This window comes from Ustilaginoidea virens, chromosome 6 (assembly GCF_000687475.1).
Source record: "Ustilaginoidea virens chromosome 6, complete sequence".
Lineage (NCBI taxonomy): Eukaryota > Fungi > Ascomycota > Sordariomycetes > Hypocreales > Clavicipitaceae > Ustilaginoidea > Ustilaginoidea virens.
The window spans coordinates 2,007,261-2,026,165 of NC_057321.1; the positions used below are offsets into that span (position 1 = coordinate 2,007,261).

Here is an 18,905-nt window from a genome sequence, read left to right on the forward strand (position 1 = left end):
TGGATTGATTTATCCTTTGGTCCGGCGCTCGGTTGACGTCGACGTCGAAACTCAAGTGTCAGATCGAATAGTTGCACCCTGATAGCCGGTATGTCTTCTTCGAGCGAACCTTTTTATCTCCGATACTAGTGAGTAGTCCTTTGTGGAACTTTTGCGCACCTCGCTCGCCCCGACAACTAACGTAGACCTTCAATGAGTTCGGGACACATGGGCCGGTTCGGCCATGAATTTCTTGGTGAGTGAGCTTACTCTCGATCGAATAGTTTTCGAAAAGCTCATGGTTGGCAGAGTTTGATTTCAGAGTAGTTGGTGATGGTCGAAGTGCGGTTGCGAGATATGCCAACAATTCCAATTACAGGAACGACAGTTTGATTCGTAAGGAGAGTACGTCCAAGATATCGTGACTGTTCTGATTGACCTGCGGTCTTTGAAACAGCCTGGTGGTTAATACATATACCAGTGTGTGTGAGCTCAGCTATTGTGGACGAAATCAAGCGCATTGTCAAAACAAGCGAAATCATCAAGTAAGACGAACTCCCAATGACAATGTTGAATTTTGTACTCTGTCCAGAGCTGACGGGAAATTAGAGAGGATGACTCCAAGTGGCCGCAGAAGAACAAGGATGGTCGACAAGAATTGGAAATCAGACTTGGACATGACCACATATCGTTTGAGGTTTGCCGAATAATTAATATGTGAACTTTCTGCCACAAAACTGACTAGATATAGACCGCAAAAATCGGATCCCTGGTCGATGTAACAGAATCAGCGGATCCTGAAGGACTTCGTGTATTCTATTATCTGGTGCAAGATCTCAAAGCGCTCGTTTTCAGTCTCATAGCCCTCCACTTCAAAATCAAGCCAATTTGAATGGGGACAATGGCCGTAGGTTCGGCACTTTGGGCAAATTTGAAGTTCGGTCACAACTGATAATCGAAGTATTACAATTACTCGGACGGTGGCGCAGCTTATCGAGGTGTGCATGCAAATTCGCGCCAAGTCATGTCTTGGACATGGGAATAAGGCCAGCAACATGAAGTCTCCGGAATGACATGTTATCTCCAATCTGGCAGCATAATTGGCTCATCGCATGTCTTGATGTACTGTTTTGACCAGATAAGAAGAACCGACTCGAGGTCCCTAGTTATAGGTAGGGCGCGCGCGCGATATTAATACATCGAATGGTCACCAGTAATACTATTCTACGAGTTCCTAAAACTAATTAGTAGCGGGAGCGCGTCCCCCTTTGCAGTGGCGCAATTGATATATCGACTCAACCGGCGTTCCGGATCGTCAAGTTCGACCTGGGGGTCTCTATTCAACCACAACCATTACAGTAAGGACAGTCAATTACAACCGATACAAACAAGGACAGTCCCCCCCTTCCAACAGGTAGGAAGCTACCTTAGTAGCCACAACCACCTATGAAGGCCCCACCCATGTCATACCCGTCCATGACAATTTCCCTCTCCCGTCACAGTTACTCTGTAGTCTTTCTAGACATGACGTGCATATAAACTTGGAATGCCTTGAAGAAATACCTTCCTGGGAATGATGACGTGTCCAACTGGGGATTTCCGAGTACAGTAACATCAAATAATGTAGTATCACCCTGGACTTCAGCGATTTTCAGATTGAAGTTCGCCTCCATTGGACTGGAATATCTACAATCAGTGCCGCCACTTTGTATAACCCTATCATACCAGGCATATCCAATGATGCCGGCGCAACAGAGGGTTTGGCTTGATGGTCAAAACCAGAGGAGGTTTCACGGTGGTATCGTTCTTATAAGCATACTCGGGGCCCCTTATTTTTCGCCATGTAGCAGACATCTTCAGCCCCTTAATGTAACATCGGCGGATCCCAGGACACCGCACCGTGTTTAACGCAGATATTGCGTTTCCCGAGCGCGTAGCCCTGCGCCGCTGCTGGGGATGCGGCGGCCAGGAAGATGGCTCACGCTGCGGCGTACATGGTTGCTATAGGGTTTATGATGGTTAAGTAGCCCAGTGATAGAAATAGTATCCTTTGCCATTGACGAAGATGTTGTTACATTGGGAGTGTCCTGCCGATGGTCTGCTGTAAATAGCCGATATGTCAGCCTGCTGCTATCGCGGTATATATATCGTACCCGGAAGGAGTTGCCCGAGGATAAGTTACTGCAAAGGGAACATATACTCCGTCTACATATAGCGCTGGATATTGCACGTCTTGGAAAGAATAGATTAAGAGCAATTATCCACCCCATTTATTAGTCACCTATGCGTTTTCTTTTTAAAACGCATTTACCAGTCTGTGTAAAGAGCAATCTATTTCCTCGCGCAGCGATTTATTCCAGCCTACGGCTGCCTAGTTATCACTAGTTCCGACCCTTCGAAACCTTCGAAACCTTGGAACCCTTCTGACCCTTCCGCGGCCTGCTTGAATCAAAAGCTAACCCGTATGGCGTTGTAAAATACTCCTCGGCGTCTTCATTACAGTGAAAGGCCGTAGAGTAAAGGTAGTTATTATCCCTCATAACTCGAAAAGTAATCGTTTGTTTCCTCCGGTCAAAAGCGGCACGAGTCCAGAGACCTTCAGCCCTTGTCATCTCCATAAAGGCTATAAATCGGGGAAGGTGGGCTTCGGCGATATATTCTTGGAGATAATAATGAACAGCCATGGTAAGGGGCGACAGGAGGGTGGCGAGGGCGATAATAGAGCGCAGGAGATGCATTGCTAATGATTAGGGCTTTTGCGGATACAAGAGAGTTTTGCAAGGAACTGAAGTATTGTAGTTATTAACAACCTCGATATTGCCCATGGAGGTGGTCTAAGCCGGTAATTATACAAGTTCCAGCTGTGGTGTTGGGAGGCATTGCCTGCAACTCGTCACCTTCTTGGCATACATGTTTAAAGTTAAGTGGCTTCGTTTGATGACTACGAAGAGGCGCAAAGAAAGCTACAGTACATGTATGTAGCATTACATACTTTTATAGGAAATTGCGGGGGCCGATGCCACAGGTGTGAAACAGCGGGAAACGGCACTAATTCATAGCGCAACGCGCCCCATGATAAGTACACCTCTTCACAGCTTCTCACACGTAAATGTACATACATACATACGTACTCAAAGGCCCAGATCGCGCCTGGCGCACTGGGTAACGCCTCGCGATACGGATGACTTATGAGAGAAGGGGGGGATCTGTTGCACCAAAAGTGTGACGCCACACAATGTGTGACTCTATTGGGTATTATATTCTGCGATAGGATCATAGTCTGTGATGAAACTTTCGTTGAACGCCAATTTTGACAGGTTGCAAGGCCATCGCGCGGGCAAAAGTCGTGATAATGGCAGGCCTCCTCCGTCACCTCCGACAGCCGCCTTGTTTTATTCTTGGCTTGCTTTTAAAGGAAAAGAGGAACAATGCCTGGCGCTGAAATACTGATCGGTCTTGGTCGAAAATCTCTTCAACGTGAAACGCCTTTTTGGCAGACTTGACAAACTGCATATCAGCCCTTCTACGCTTCTTGAAGCAGAAATACACGACAGCATCCTCGTTCAACACAAACAAATCCTTGAGCGTCTGCATGAGTAAAGGAAAGGCCGGTTCAAAGTAGACGCACTCTGCGGCCAAGACAATGTTTGGTTTCTGCGTCCTGACTGCTTCGGGAAGGGTTTCGCCCCTGCAAATGGTAGCCCGGCAAGACAGGTCAGCCGAGAGCAAGATGGTATCCAAGAGAGGCTGCTCACTGCAGGAGCCTTGCTCGTCACGCTTCAGACGGAGCCTTGAAATCGCGTAGGAGGGAGAGGGCATACCAGTTCAGCACCAACGCCTTCGCTCTGCCCTCGAGCTTATTCAGACGAATGTTGGTTTCCATGAGCTCCAGCATTTCTTGCTGATCAGTCACGAGTAATTCGCACTCTTCGCCACAGCCCAATGCCACTGCAAGCCCCACGAGTCCTCCACCAGCTCCAAGCTCCAATCTATAGTGTTGAAAATCAAGTCAGTTGGTTTCTTGTCTCATCAATCTGAGCCATGGTCAGCGGTGAGCGAATATCCGCAACTCGCGTCGCTCTTCGCCGTTCGACATGACACAATACCCCATCTCTCCGTGCGAGTGGTGGACATGCATCGCCGTCCGCAGTGAAAAGCAAAGCTATACCTGCAGTCTAGTGCAAAGACATCAAGGAGGCTCTTACATTCTCGCATTGCGCATTTCATCTTTATGATAACGCAGCATGTGCTTCCCAAGCACTAATCCAGCTGGCCATGTCTGGCCGCCGCAGCCCGTCCGTACATCTTCATGATACTCTAGTGGCTCAGCGAGTTGGCCATCAAAATCGATGCGTGTGTTGCCCGCTTGTTTCAGGCTTGGAAGAGGGGTCAAGTCCTCGCTCACTGCGACCGGGTCGAGCGTCGGTGAAGGTGAGCGGCTCATAAGTCGAGTGAGCTATATGAATGTCTCCAAGTTCATCCGCCGCAGCTGTATCTATCTTATGCCCTTTGCTTTTGCCCTCACGGGAAGCACGCGTCCGAATTGTTTCCAGGTTGTGGTCGATCTGAAGAGGATTTCGGTGGCAGCACCGCTGGAAGTGGGTTCGACGGGCAGGAGTGGCAGCTGACAAATGACTATAGTCGTTGCTCTAGTTTGTATGCCATGTCCGTCGACCGGAAAGATCAAATTCTTTAGCCCGGAAATCACGTCCATGGAAACCAGGGTTCAGACTTCAGACCCGCACGTGGGAACTTGAAACGTACCAGGTAGGAGGCTGGTATGCAGTGGGGACTGGGTAGGTGTCTACAGTAATCTGACAAGATATGGCAACCATGGTAGAACTCTCGCGTGTGAGGCGGTGATGATGTGAAATCGTCTTACGATTTAATGATGAATTGGACAAATGATTCCAGGCATTCAGATTGGCGCTCGCGAGCAGGTAGCTAATCGAGAGTCCTAACGTATAGCATAGCGAACATGGATGCAAGCTAACTCGCGGGAGGGAACTTCCAGAATCCAGGGATCCCCCTTGCTGTCCATCGCCTTACCTAATCTACTGACAGTAAGTAAATCTGAGACTGGCAACGGGTCGTATACAGAAACTTTCAGAGCTGCCTGTCGGTTATCCTCCGAGCACAAGGAATTCCAGCTTCAAGATTACGGCGGCCATGATGAGATGAACTTCGAGAAAAAAAAAAAGGTTCCACAATGCCCTGGATACTGGTTTTTTATCCCTTAAAATCACCCTTTTGAGCCGAGTTCTACAAGCTCCCTTACCAATGAACGCAGATCCACTTGAAGCCTAGTGAAATCCAGCCCATCAAATACCTACAGAGTGCCTGGTAAGTAATGACATCTTACGCGGCCTTCTCAATTGTCTTTAGGATCGTGGGCGGTCGAGGACGGTTGCCTGATATGCCTCCATTGGCTCTACTCCGTACCCAGTAGACATCCCAGAGATTTGACCATGTTGTCTCCAAGCTTTTACATCCCTTTTTGTGGACTTTCGCTGCTAGAACCACGACAATTTCTCCGACATCTTAGCCTGAGTCTTCGTCTCTACGCCAAAGGCCCCGATACAAGTTGAAGCGCCTTTTGTCGAACTGAGCCAAAAGAAAGAGCTCACCATCACTCGACAATATAACTTTATTGGAATTGGATTTTTGGCACTGCAATCCACCACCGGGCCCCATTTCTTGATAGCTGTTCCCTGGACCTAGCCAATTTCCACTGCCTTAACTAGGGAGAACCATAGCGGCCAACCATCCCTTGCTTGAGAAACAACCCTCGCAAATCATACCTCGAGGCCAATTAGTCGAATTGGTGCCGTTCACGAAGCTGCTGCAGCTTCATCCAGCTCAAGCCGCTTCTCCGAGCGAGGTCAAAAAGAAAGATTTGATGGTTTTATGTTGAACCTGCGATGCGATTCGCCTGACTCGGAGGCCGGATTGAGTAAACGGCAAACTCTTTTGTTCATCAGTTTATGTGGACTTGGCTCGCTTTCTACCGTCCCCATCGACGAGCTATTCCTCTGGAATGCCAGATTTCTAAGATGGCACTAACTCATGGCCCTCGCTTCGCCTAGTATGCAACGCATTAGCTTCCTACAAGTCAGTTCCAGACAAGACTCGCGGTTCGAGACACGCGCTTCTCATCACATTCAATATGTGTCGTCGAGACTCCACCAGCGCGAAGCTGTTCATGGGTAATTCGGGCCGCACAATGACCCCACGACTGAATTATGTATGGAATGAAGGGGTAAGTATCCGTAGAGAGTCTTCAAGATGACTATCCCAAGATTGCGTTTTTGGTCCCGGCCAATCTTGTTCTCCTCTTTCCCTCTTTCCATCTTTGTCGGCACGTTCTCCTGTGCGGTCTGCTACCTTGCAGTAAGTCATACACGACTCTCGCGACGTGACACATTTCACCGAATTCATGAAAAGCTGCACCTAGGAAGGTGCGGTGATATTGTGTCGTGATGCCTTCACGGCTGGCAGTTGTGGCATTGCTGCCTCTTACTCAGCTCGCGATATGCCAACCGACAGCTTCTTTCCCGTTCAACGCACAGCTGCCACTTGCGGCGAGAATAAACGAGTTCTTTTCCTATTCCTTTTCTCCTTACACCTTCCGATCCGACTCGAATATTACTTACTCTTTGGGGGACCATCCCGGCTGGTTGTCCATTGACAGCGGAGGAAGGCGTTTGTACGGAACGCCGAAAGAGGGAGATGTTTCGCCTGGCCAAGTTGTTGGCCAGATAGCTGAAATCATCGCCACTGACAGAACTGGAGCTACGTCTATGAATGCGACCCTTGTCGTCTCCCGGCAGCCTGCCCCTCAAGTTGTAATTCCCATTGAGAAGCAAATGGCCCACTTTGGAAACTTCTCTGCTCCATCCTCCATCTTATCATATCCTTCCGCCGACTTCAAATACTCGTTTGACCCAAAAACCTTTGGAGAAACATCTCTCAACTATTACGCAGTCTCGGGAAACGGCAGTCCCTTGCCAGCATGGGCCAAGTTCGACCCAGCGTCGCTGACATTGAGTGGGCGGACACCACCTGTCGAATCGCTTATACAACCTCCGCAGACATTCGACTTCAGTCTTGTTGCTTCCGACATTGTCGGCTTCTCCGCTTGCTCATTGATGTTCTCAATAGTGGTTGGTAGCCATAAGCTCACTACTTTCCAACCTATTCTGATGGTAAATGCCTCTCGCGGCTCGGAGGTCAACTATGACGGTCTGCAGAATGCAATCAAGCTTGACGGCAAGCCAGTATCGGCAGGGGACTTGACCGTGGTCGTCAAGGACATGCCGACTTGGCTGTCATTCGACGACAAGACCTGGAAGCTCCGAGGAACCCCCAATAACAGCAGCCATGCAAATAACTTTACCATTACTTTCAAGGATAGCTTCTCAGATAACCTCGACGTCTTGGTCCTTGTTAGTGTGGCTACTAATATATTTGGTACGACTTTGGGAGACTTGGTCATACGACCGGGAAGTGAGTTCGACCTCGATCTTAGCCAGTACTTGAAGGATCCCAGCGACGTGACCGTTAAAGTGTCAACCAATCCAAGTGAGGATTGGCTTAAAGTTGACGGTCTGAAACTGTCCGGTCCTATTCCCAAAACTTCAAGGGGAGGGTTCCAGCTGTCCATTGATGCTTCTTCCAGGAGCTTCAATCTTGAAGAAAAAGAAGTGGTCAATGTCACCTTTCTGGCGCCGGATGGAGCCACAAGCACCTTCACTCAGAGTTCTTCATCATCGACTTCTACATCCACTGCTACCAGAACAGATGGTCCAGCCCCAGATAATGCACGAAATCAGTCAAGCCGCCTGAGTACGGGCAAGATTCTAGCCGCCACAATCATTCCAACAATCTTCGTGGCCATTCTGCTTGCGATACTGATTCGCTATTGTCGTCGGCGACGAGCGAGAAACACCTACCTCGGCAGCAAGTTTCGTTCCAAGATTTCAAGCCCGATACCCGTTATTCCCCCAGCCAACGGTCCCGATCAACCAGTGCCAGAGGGGGCCCGCATCCATGATGGCGCGGTTGTACATACAGAGATGATATTGACCAAACCTGCTAAATCCGCGTTGGCGGACGGCCATTCTCCCATGTCGTCACGAAGGCCAAGTTCGGAAACTTTTGGTCATTTCTCTTCTTCCGAGATAGCGCAAAGCGTTATGGTCGACGCGACAAGAACAACCACAAGCCATAACACAAGCGGCGTTTCCAGCGAGGACGGAAGGCAGTCGTGGATAACGATTGAAGGACATGACAGTACGGAAAGGAGTGACAGCAACCATTCCGATTTTACTCGCTCCAAGTCGACACGCCAGGTCTTTCCCGGTGCGGACCTGGCAACTCACAGAGGGGAGCCGGCATTAGACATGCTACTGCCGACTCTGAATGAGTTCCCCTTTGTACAGCCGACACCGCCCCTTTTTCACTCCAAATCACATCAATCCCCTCCCTCATGTAATAGCGCGGGTGACTGCTCGACAGCGACATCCAGCTCGATGGTATTACCTCACTTGGCGGATGCCGATCACGCAAACACGCCAGCACTTAGCAAATGGACGACTGGTTCCACTGCCAGGGGCGACGCGTCGTCGGAATCAAACTGGATTACACTCAACGAAAATGAATCAGGAGAGAATTTACCTGAATTGCAAAGGCCTAGTCCCTTGGTCCTGTCGAACTCACGGCCCGTTGGCTCTTCAGGTGGAAAGAGTGCCGTGACGGATGTGTCCTTTACATCCTCGGAAAATTGGAGAATCATCGGCAGACTCAGTCCTACCAAGGCTGAACGCTCGCACAAGGATGTCGAAGACGAGTCGCTGTTGCATGCGTTGCGACGAGGTACAGCTCGCGATGGCGCCAAGCCTGGCGAGCGCGAAGACACCAGGTTGGAGCTGAATATGCCTGACCAACTGGGTAATGAGACGCACTCTTCAGCTACATCAGGGCTGCTAGACCCGTCTGTCACAACCGCCTCCAAACTGAGCGGTATGAGCGACCTCGACTCTCACATGTCTGGTAGAAGGGGAGATGAGGCAGGTGGGGATTGGCTACGAGAGCACTCGGCCAAGATGTCTGAAGGAAGCTTCAAGGTGTTTCTGTAACGACGGGGTTTTTTTTTTCTTTTATATTTTCTTTCTGTTTCTTTACTTTTCAAGATGAAAGAGAGAAGAAAAAGAAAAGATAAGGAAATAGAGGGGAAGAAGGCGGCATTTATCTGTGTATTTCTGCATTTTTATCGGCGCACTTGGCCAGGTATGAGCGAGCGGCCCAGGTATTCCTTTTTCCACTCGAGGCGATGTCCACAAAGATAACAGGGCAACTTGTCATATAATTTGTAGACGCAATGCTATATCTAATCTAATGAGCTGCCTGGTTGCACAAATGGAGATGCTGGTGAGTGATGCTGTTTGCCAAAACTTTTTCCGAGGCAGGGAACATGACTTTATTATTATTAGGGCTCAATTTCAGTCCCGGCTTGGCTTGTACCTATCCGGCGCATGTAGACAGACCTTGCAAATAGATGGCTGCACCGGAACAGACAAGTCAACGACAGGAAATCTGGACGAGGCCGGCGATGGACTGGATAGATGGGAGTCGGCAGCTTATATATAGATACATAGTATGACTTGATCCGGAAAACCCCGCCAGTGCGTGGCCAGCGTGGGCTGCTTTAGCACATGTCACTTCTCACAAGGTCTCGTGAGCTTGCTTGGCGCGTCGAACTGCCGCTTGTAGGCGGCTAGACTTGTAGACTTGTTGATCACCATCAGCCAGTGGGCCATGTAGCACCAGATTGAGTGAGCCTTACCTGGATCGGGGTCCGCCACATCCAAAAGGCCATATCGTGCGCGTGACGCACTGACAAAAAGTATAAACCTAGGGTTTATTCCCCGTTTTATTTGCTTGCATGCGCAGGGAGGTACACACCCGACGGGGCATCCGTCCCACGCATGAATCTCCAGATGTTGACAGACAGACTGCTTGAACGAGAGTTGCGTCGATTCCCCCGGGCGGGCAGAGATTGCCGATGCCGCGGTAAGCGCACCATGTTCATGCTTTCGAGGACGTGGCGGCGTCAGAAACACACACGGCGACTAAAGATGCACAGTGCGCAGCGCAGTACGCAGGCATTACCGCCGTAGGAACACGTAGCACAAGGTAGGAGGTACCTTATGTACATAAGCAACGGACAAAAAGTAGCGGGCTGCCCCAGGGCCAAGGAAAAAAAAAAATTGGGAAAAAGGAAATCCACAGCCACAGCTGGAAAATTTTTTTCCCTGCAGGCAGCACACCATCAACAAGAACTCTTTTTTGGAATACCCGGGCTGTGAGCTGTGCCCCAGATTTCCGGAACGGGAAGGGGCGGCAGCAAAGCCGGCAAGGGGTTGCAAGATTTTTCTGAAGCACAGAACAGGACAGGCATCGCTTCAGCCTTGCGAGCTGTGCATGTCGGGACGTGTGCTCGGTACGGTGACACGGAGTCGAGGCACGAGGTCGTTCACTTGACCTTCTTTGCCTGACCTTTTGCGCGACAGGACGAGGGGATGACGAGACTCTGGCGCCGCTCTGCTCTTGCCGTGGGGGATCGGCGGTGAATAGCGGGCGACGAGTTTGGTTTGCTGGCGAGGTAAGGTGGTGGGTGATGTTGGTGATGCTGTTGAGTTTGACCGAGGGCTGACGAGGGCTGCTGACGCATGCGGGTGCGGTAATGGGGTGGCCCAACTAGCACTGCAACTGCGGCGACCCCCCCCCGTCTTCCCGCGCCCCTTTCCTATTGTTTCCCCTGGCCCGGAATCTGAATATTTGCGAATGACGGGCTGGAAGCCTGGAGCACGCTGCGCGGAGGGAGGTTGGGTCTGCGTGTACAATGGAAGTGGAACTCTGTAAAGTCCGAAGGCAGAGTCAAATCCCAACGGCCCAGCCGGTCAGTGGAGGGAGGGCATTCGGGAGTTGAACTCGGGGGACCCTGGCCCCTGGGTGGTGGCGCTGAGGGGGGCATCGTCACCACTTGCCCATGCCCAGCGCGCCTTCTGCCAGCGAGGGCACTTCAACAAATGCCAGCGGGCAGAGCCCCCGCAAAGGGGCCAATGAGCCAAGCCGCGCGCGCTGCCCTGTCCCGCGATCTGCCCGTGCGGAAAAAAAAAATAATAAAAAAGGTGCAAGTAAGTGCAGGCAGCTCACTCGATACGTCGTCAACGGACGGCAACAGACCAAACTCAACAGACCAAGCCAGACTGCAGACGGCAGACGGCAGACGGCAGGCAGCGCGTAATGTGCCAGACACAAGGTCAATGCAATGGTACATGTAGTTTGTTGGTTGGTGGTTGTTGGTGGTTACTAATTGCAGAGTAGCGGCAAGCGACACCAAAGCGCCCGTACCGTACCCCGCCGCTTCCAGGTTCTTGCCCAGTTGTCCACTTGCCCTGCCTTGCCTTTGCCTTGCCTTGCCTTGCCTTGCCTTTGCCTGGCCTTGCCTGGCCTGGCCTAGCCTGTCTCGCCTGCCCTCTCTGATGTCAACAACTCACGACTTGGGATTTTGGATTTTTCGAATGCTGCTCAGTGGCAACCAGCAACCCGCAGCCCGCAACCCACCAAACCGCACCGCGCCTCGCCTCGCCTCGCCTCACCACGTCCCAGCCCCCAGCTTGCTTGCTTGCTTCCAAGGGCGGGCCATTGACCGCACCCAGCGACCGGCACATGCACTAACAAGAATCCTGAGCAGAACTCTGTCCCCTCTGTCCCCCGCGCCCCATATTCCCCAAGTCCAACCAGACGTGCTCTGCGGTTCCGCGCGCCGCGCATCCCCCCCCCCCTCTCATCTCCCCCAAAGTTCTAACCACACAACCTCCAAATAGTTCTGCCCCTCAGCGTCTGGTGCCTTTTTATCTTTGTCGCCAGAGAGGAGCCCATACTCGTATTGCCCTTTGCTGCTTCCCGCAGACACCCAGTCATATCTTCCCCCACCCCCCATATATATACACTATATATATACACGCTTTTTTTTGGGGTCTTTCCATCTCCCTTCCTCCCACTTCCGGGTATTTTGTACGCAGTAGCTCTGCTACTGCCCACGTCTCGCTGCCATGGGCCAAACGCTCTCGGAGCCCGTTGTCGAAAAGGTTCGTCGTCCCCTCCGTCCGTATCTTGCCTCTCTTGCGCCGCGAAAACCTCTGCTTCCCCTCCCTCGGACGCGGTCCTCGCTGCTGAATATTCCTGCAATGCTTCAAAACCATGTCTCGTGGTGCGTCGTGTTTCAGCTTCCCCTCCACCCTCCCTCCTGCTCCCCCCCCCCCCCCCCCCCCCGCCAAAGCCCGTGACCCTCCTCCATTCGATTCGATTATCCCGAGTCTATGGAGTGGCGTCGCGTGATGGCCAGCCAGCAGATCCGACCAAGAGCCGTCTCCCCCACGATTTCCTCCTCTCCCTCCCGCCTCATACAATCCCGGCGAGACATCGCGACAGGAACAAGCTTGCTGACCCTGAAATTCTGGAATTCCTTTAGACTTCAGACAAGGGTCAGGATGATAGACTCGTCTTTGGTGTATCCGCCATGCAGGGCTGGCGCATCAGCATGGAGGACGCGCATACTACCGTGCTCGACCTCGCCAGCCAGGGTATCAGCCTTGATGCCAAGATTCATCCCTCCAGACTCTCCTTCTTCGGCGTATTCGACGGTCACGGCGGTGACAAAGTAGCGTTATTTACAGGCGAAAACATGCATAAAATCATCCTGAAGCAAGATACTTTCAGATCTGGCGATTATGCGCAGGGACTGAAGGATGGTTTCCTTGCCACTGACCGAGCCATTCTCAATGGTATGACGTTTGATGACTACCTTTTTTTTTGGTTTTTTCCTGCACCTCTTTTTTTTTTTGGATGGATGCTCCGGCAGTCGGTATCTGAACCTCGGTTGATGAATCCGTCTCTCTACACTCAAAAACTAATCTTTGCCTGTCTCGGTTATAGACCCCAAGTACGAGGAAGAGGTTTCGGGTTGCACTGCTTGTGTCAGCTTGATCGCTGGAAACAAGGTCTATGTCGTATGTTCAAAAGCTCCCTTATTCGGACCGTCCTACAATCCATCCAGCAACGGCGCACTTATGGTCTAAATCACAGGTCTCGTCACTGACAAACCTCATCCTTTAGGCCAACGCGGGTGACTCTCGAGCAGTGTTGGGCATCAAGGGCCGCGCAAAACCAATGTCTCAGGACCATAAGCCACAACTTGAAAGTTTGTTGCATCACCAAGCGGTTTAGCCCTTCCTTTGGGTCTCTTTTGCCCCTATGAACTGCTCACTAACAAGCCTCTTTTCCTTTTTACCAATTGTTCGCAGACGAAAAGAGCCGTATAACCGCCGCCGGCGGTTTCGTCGACTTTGGTCGCGTCAACGGAAACCTAGCCCTGTCTCGCGCCATTGGAGATTTTGAGTTCAAAAAAAGTGCCGAGTTGCCCCCCGAGCAGCAGATCGTCACGGCATTCCCGGATGTTGAGGAGCACGAGCTCACTGACGAGGATGAGTTCTTGATCTTGGCTTGCGACGGTGAGCCCTTTCCCCCAAAGAAGATATGTCAACCGTTTCATGGCGTAGGACCGCATCTTATTAGACGTTCATCTAGGCATTTGGGATTGTCAATCCTCGCAAGCTGTCGTCGAGTTTGTGAGAAGGGGCATTGCGGCACAGCAGGAGCTACACAAGATCTGTGAAAACATGATGGACAACTGCTTGGCCTCCAACTCGGAAACCGGAGGTGTCGGCTGCGACAACATGACGATGTGTATCGTTGGATTTCTCAACGGCAAGACCAAGGAGGAGTGGTACCATGAAATCGCCAGAAGAGTCGCCGAAGGGGATGGCCCTTGCGCCCCCCCGGAGTATGGTACGGCATAGCCCCAAGTTCGAGCAAGACCGGATCCTCGTGTGGTCTTGTGCGCCTCCTTTGGGCGAACGGCAAAAATCTTGAAGCTGACCCCCATCATTTCCTTTATCAGCGGAGTTCCGCGGTCCCGGAGTCCACCACAATTACGAGGATAGCGACAGCGGCTATGAGATGGATGCGGAGAAACAAGGCAAGAGCTTCGGCGTTGGTGGGTACCGAGGTCGAATCATCTTTCTCGGCGATGGCACAGAGGTTCTCACCGATTCAGATGATACCGAAATGTTCGATAACGCCGACGAGGACAAAGACCTCGAGAGTCAAGTGTCCAAGAACAAGCTGTCCTCGACCGACAACGGAGCCGTCGAATCGAAGCAAGACTCGGAGGCTCAGCCGGCGACTGGCAAAGGCAGCAAGGCAAACTCAGTGGCTGAAGCCGGGCAGCAGGACCAGAACCAGGGGACCAAGGCCGAACCGACCTCCGACGATGGTAAGAAGGAATAGGTGGTCCTTTAGCATTTCGAACCCGGGTTTTTGGCATGGAAGAAGTTGGGTGTGGAAGAAGCGACGGCGCGCATGTCGCCTCTACTTCTTTTTTTTTCTTGCTTTTCTTGCTTCTTTTTTTTTTATAACCTGGGTTGCGTTATCTCCTGTTTTTTTTTTTTTTTTTTTTTTTTTGCCCTCCTTAATTCTATTTCCCATGTCATTGTTCTTGGCTTGGCACCTTTTCCCCCTTTACCTCTTCTTCAACTACAGGTTTTTATATAACGCGCGGGCACGGGGGTGGGAGCACGAGGACGAGGACGCGGGGAGGATGGAAACAGACATGGTGGGTGTGTTTTGTATGCGAGCGAAACCGTGTGGTTGTATGGGTTGCATCTTTGAGAGGCTCAAAGGGTTAGGCTTGGGCGATTAGACAAATGCTGTTCCCCATTTCATGCTCGCTTGTCCTCTTGGCAATTTGTGTCTTGTGTCGCCTGGGCGTGTTGTCAATTGAAAGCAAGGCCAAAGAACCCAAGTTTTTTTCTTCTTTTTTTGGGGGGGGGCAGGGCAACAAACGAGTCAACGAGTTGGCGGACAGATGCCCTCTGCAGGCCGTGATCCGAATCCGCATCAAGGGGCATTGGGCACCGGGGGTTTCGTCGTACGATTTGACTCGAGGTTTCTTGGCCCGTGATTTGTTTGCTGCGGGGGGGGAGGGGGTTTATTCCTTGGGTGGTCGAGGCCGAGTCACCGCCGGGGGAGGGCAGGACGTGTGGCCACATTCACCGGGACGGGGTCACGACAATCAGGTGGTCGGTCATTCTTGGGGGGGGTTTATTGTACAGACGGGTTGTATTGGGTATCAAAGACTATTTGTACAGGTATGGGGGATGGGTGCGGACGGACGGACGGCTGTGTGGTGACGAGGAGGTGGCGGAAGGGGGGCTTGGTGGTGCCGAGGGCGAAGTGATGGAGCCGAGTAAGAGGATGAGTGTAGGCGGTGCTTGGTGGTGCCGAGAGCGAAGTGATGGAGCCGAGCAAAAGGATAGTTCAGGCAGTGCCTAGTATCTGCCGAGAGCGAAGTGATGGAGCCGAGCAAAAGGATAATTCAGGCAGTGCCTAGTATCTGCCGAGGGCGAAGTGATGGAGCCGAGCAAAAGGATAATTCAGGCAGTGCCTAGTATCTGCCGAGGGCGAAGTGGCTCCAAAGCCGAGTACAAGCACGAATTCAGGCAGTGGTGCTTGGTGTTGCCGAGGACAAAGCGGTGGCACCGAGTGCAAGGTAGATCTGAAGCCGAGTGAGAAAAAAAAAGAGACGGTCCAGGCACTTGCTTGTTGTCGCCCAACGTTCCAAGCCATCAAGTCTGGTCCGGGGCGCCGGTTGCCTGGGCGCCGCGCCCGTCCGGCTCACGCCCGTCCGGCTCCCGCCGCCGGATCATGTCGCCCGGCTCAAAGGCCGCGTCCAGGTGCACCAGCTTGCTGGGCAGACGGCCCTCGGCATGGCGCAGCTTGACGGCCAGCGCCGGCATGGCGAGGTGGGCGCCGTCGCGGCCGGCGAAGCGCCGCGCGTGCCACAGGCGCGGGCGGTCCATGGTGCGCCAGGTGGTCTCGAGGGCGGCGGCGAGCCCGCGGACGGGCACGTAGCCGTGGCAGGTGCGCAGGATGGCCCACTCGGCGCCGGCGACGGCGGCCGTCTCGTGGGCGACCTTGCTGGCGCGCAGCAGCCGCGCCATGTGGCTCGAGAAGATGTGCACGGGGGACCTGCCCATGAGCCGGGCGAGGAGCACGTCCCGCAGCGGCTTGCGGACCGGGCCGCGGAGGTGCCGGCCCAGGGCGCCGTAGAAGAAGAGGACGCCGAGGGACGAGGGGCACCCGGCGGCGATGGCCAGGCTCGTCAGCCGGCGGTACGTCTCGGCGTCGGGCTGGCACGGCGAGTGCTGGTGCATGTACGACAGCACCCAGACGGCGGTGGAAAAGTCCCGGTTCTCGAGGCACGCGTCCAGCACGGCGTGGACGACCCGCATGTCCTGCAGCTTGCCGTCGCCGTCGCCGCCGCCGCGCTGGCCGTCCAGGATGAGCTGCAGCGGGCCCAGCTGCGAGCCGGGCTCGTGGTTGAAGCGTAGAAGCTCCGTCATGACGCTGCTCGCCGTCGCCGCTTCGCCGGCGAGCCAGTCGGCGCCGTAGCGCAGGACCTGGTCGGCCATGAACCTCTCGGGGCTTTTGCCCGCCTTGAAGGCGGCGTACGCGTCGGAGCTCGCCATGACCCGCGCGATGGCCCGGCGCGTGGCCGCGGCTCCCAGCAGGCCGAGCTCGTACATGGCCGCGATGATCTGCCGCCGCTCGTCGTCGCGCTGGACCAGCCGCAGGAAGCGCAGCCAGGTGGCCGCGTCGGCGGCAAAGTAGCGGTGCTCCATCTTCTGCAGGGTCCGGTGGAAAAAGGCCGCGTCTCGCTTGGACACGTAGCCGTCGAGCACCATGTTGAACATCTCCGTGTCCATGGGCAGCCCCCACTCCTCCGCGCGCGTGAACAGGTACTCCCCGGCGGCTCGGTGGCCCCCCTTTTGCGCCAGGAAGGAGATGGCCCTCTTGAGGGCAGGGGGCGTGACGCACTCGCGGGCCGCAGGGTCGGCAAAGGCCCTCAGGATCAGTCGGATCCGAATCCCGTCCGTGTCGACGAGCTTGCCGTCTCGCCGCGGCTGCTTGTAGTGCTTCATGGCCAGGTGCGGCCGCAGCTGCCCGCAGGCGAGGGCGGTGACGTAGGCCTCAAACGAATCCCTCGACCACGTCTTTGGTCTCGGCGTCTGCTCGTACGGCCGGTCCACCCAGTAGTGGTTCGTCTCCTCGTGTATCCAGACGCGGCTGCTGCCGTCGTCATCGTCCACGCCGCCGCCGCCGCCGCTGCTGCCGTCCTCGCCCATGGCGGGCGGCCCTCCCGAGGGGCCACCCTCTTGGACCGACGGCCACAGGCGTTTCGTCTTGTAGTCGAGTGCGGCTACCTCGCCGAGCTCGAATATCTCCACCTCCGGGCCTAGCCTGGTCAGCTCGTCTGCAGCCTTGGCCAAGACCGCGCTGTCGCCTCGCACCACAAGCGCACACGGGCTGTGACGGTCCGCAGACACTCGCAGCTTGGCCGCCAGCCCCGTCGTCGCGTCCAAGAACTGGATCCGCTTGCTCCGCAGCGCAACGTCCCACGAAGGAGGCAGCACAACCCTCACGGCGGCCATCCTCGGCCTCTCGCTCCCCTTTGGCGTTATCCGCTTGAGCAGGTTGAACGTTTCTGTCCAGTCGGGAACCTGTTGCCGGTGCTTCTTCCAGACCATGTCGAGCCCGACCTGCACGCGGGCAATCTTGGCCGACCGGAGCCGGCTTGACTCGGTGGCTGCGGGAGACGGGTACGTCCGGATGCTGGGCACATACGGCGAGTTTTGCTTCTTGGCAACGGCTTGCGAGATGGCCCCCGAGTCGCGGCGGAACATGTCGCGCATCGACCTGTTTCTTGCGTTCTTGGCCTGTGCCGCCGAGGCCAGCGCTTGTGGGCGTGGCTCAGCATCTGCCGACGCATCGCGGGATGCGGTGACTGCAGCGGGCGGCGTCGAGTCGTGATTCTGCGTCCGTTGCTGCACAGTCTCGACGTGCTGGTGTCGTTGAAGGGGGTTTCGGAGCACGAGGGGACTTTGTTGCCGGGGGGGGGGATGGCAAGTCCCAGGCGGGAACGCTCTGAAGATGGTGCAGCGCGGGGACGCAGTCCACCATGTTGACTTGACCCCCAGGGACATTGGTCATCAGGCCTGTCTCATGGTGAGATGCATGTTTTGCCGAGCGAGAGGAAAGACGGGAAATTTCCCAAGTCTCGCCAGTTTCGCGGGGTTCCCACCCGTCACGTGCTCATCACCTACCAACGACTACTCATGCCTCGATAAACTGCTTTGATAAACTGCATTGACAAACTGCATTGATAAACTGCGTTGAGAAACTGCATTGATAAACTGCCATGGTAAACTGCCATGATAAATTGCATTGATAACCCTGTTTCGATCAATACTTCCCTCCTTCAACGTCACCGAAAGGTGCCATGTCAACAAATTCGCAGACATGTGACGCAAAAAAGGCACAAACAGCCCAATGGCATACGATAAAATCACAGCTGGTGGCTGAGAGGATGGCGCAAGTCTGAGTAGCACTGGTCAGTTATGGCTATTGCTCTTGGTCATTGCTTCGTTCATGCAGAGTCATTGGCATGCCCGCCCAAGTACATCTATTTATTGGCCGCTCGCAGTGTCGCCCGGACCCGTCATGTCTTCTCCCATGTCAAATTATTCGCCATGCGCTATGCTATGCTCGAGTTGAGGCCAAAGCAGAACCAAGGTTGCAAGTCATCTCCCATGTACGCCAAAACCAAACCCCAGATACGCAAAGGCAGCCAGAAAGCGGATGGGCAATTCTCCCGAGTCCCAGTTCAGTTAGCCATGTCACAAATAGGCATCGGCCAACGATGGCATGCTCACACCAACCAGCCGTCCAGAAACCAACAA

The 18,905-nt window shown here is 53.8% G+C and overlaps 5 protein-coding genes across 5 annotated transcripts; 3 read left to right on the forward strand and 2 right to left on the reverse strand.

The window, feature by feature from the left end:
- Window positions 1-90: 90 nt before the first annotated feature.
- Window positions 91-871, forward strand: UV8b_07449 (uncharacterized protein; the record flags this gene model as incomplete). The annotated part of the gene is made up of 6 exons (XM_043144946.1): window positions 91-128; window positions 198-235; window positions 289-384; window positions 461-524; window positions 589-676; window positions 731-871. The coding sequence occupies 6 exons, from the start codon at window positions 91-93 to the stop codon at window positions 869-871; spliced, it is 465 nt and encodes a 154-aa protein (XP_043000881.1).
- A 2,477-nt stretch (window positions 872-3,348) lies between these two features.
- Window positions 3,349-4,423, reverse strand: UV8b_07450 (uncharacterized protein; the record flags this gene model as incomplete). The annotated part of the gene is made up of 3 exons (XM_043144947.1): window positions 3,349-3,667; window positions 3,801-3,968; window positions 4,185-4,423. The coding sequence occupies 3 exons, from the start codon at window positions 4,421-4,423 to the stop codon at window positions 3,349-3,351; spliced, it is 726 nt and encodes a 241-aa protein (XP_043000882.1).
- Window positions 4,424-6,458: 2,035 nt separating this feature from the next.
- On the forward strand, window positions 6,459-9,627 carry UV8b_07451 (uncharacterized protein; the record flags this gene model as incomplete). The annotated part of the gene is made up of 2 exons (XM_043144948.1): window positions 6,459-9,112; window positions 9,354-9,627. The coding sequence occupies 2 exons, from the start codon at window positions 6,459-6,461 to the stop codon at window positions 9,625-9,627; spliced, it is 2,928 nt and encodes a 975-aa protein (XP_043000883.1).
- Window positions 9,628-12,098: 2,471 nt separating this feature from the next.
- Window positions 12,099-14,394, forward strand: UV8b_07452 (uncharacterized protein; the record flags this gene model as incomplete). The annotated part of the gene is made up of 7 exons (XM_043144949.1): window positions 12,099-12,134; window positions 12,518-12,830; window positions 12,982-13,055; window positions 13,162-13,246; window positions 13,350-13,556; window positions 13,633-13,893; window positions 14,006-14,394. The coding sequence occupies 7 exons, from the start codon at window positions 12,099-12,101 to the stop codon at window positions 14,392-14,394; spliced, it is 1,365 nt and encodes a 454-aa protein (XP_043000884.1).
- A 1,145-nt stretch (window positions 14,395-15,539) lies between these two features.
- Window positions 15,540-17,858, reverse strand: UV8b_07453 (uncharacterized protein; the record flags this gene model as incomplete). The annotated part of the gene is made up of 2 exons (XM_043144950.1): window positions 15,540-15,661; window positions 15,785-17,858. The coding sequence occupies 2 exons, from the start codon at window positions 17,856-17,858 to the stop codon at window positions 15,540-15,542; spliced, it is 2,196 nt and encodes a 731-aa protein (XP_043000885.1).
- Between the last annotated feature and the right edge of the window lie 1,047 nt (window positions 17,859-18,905).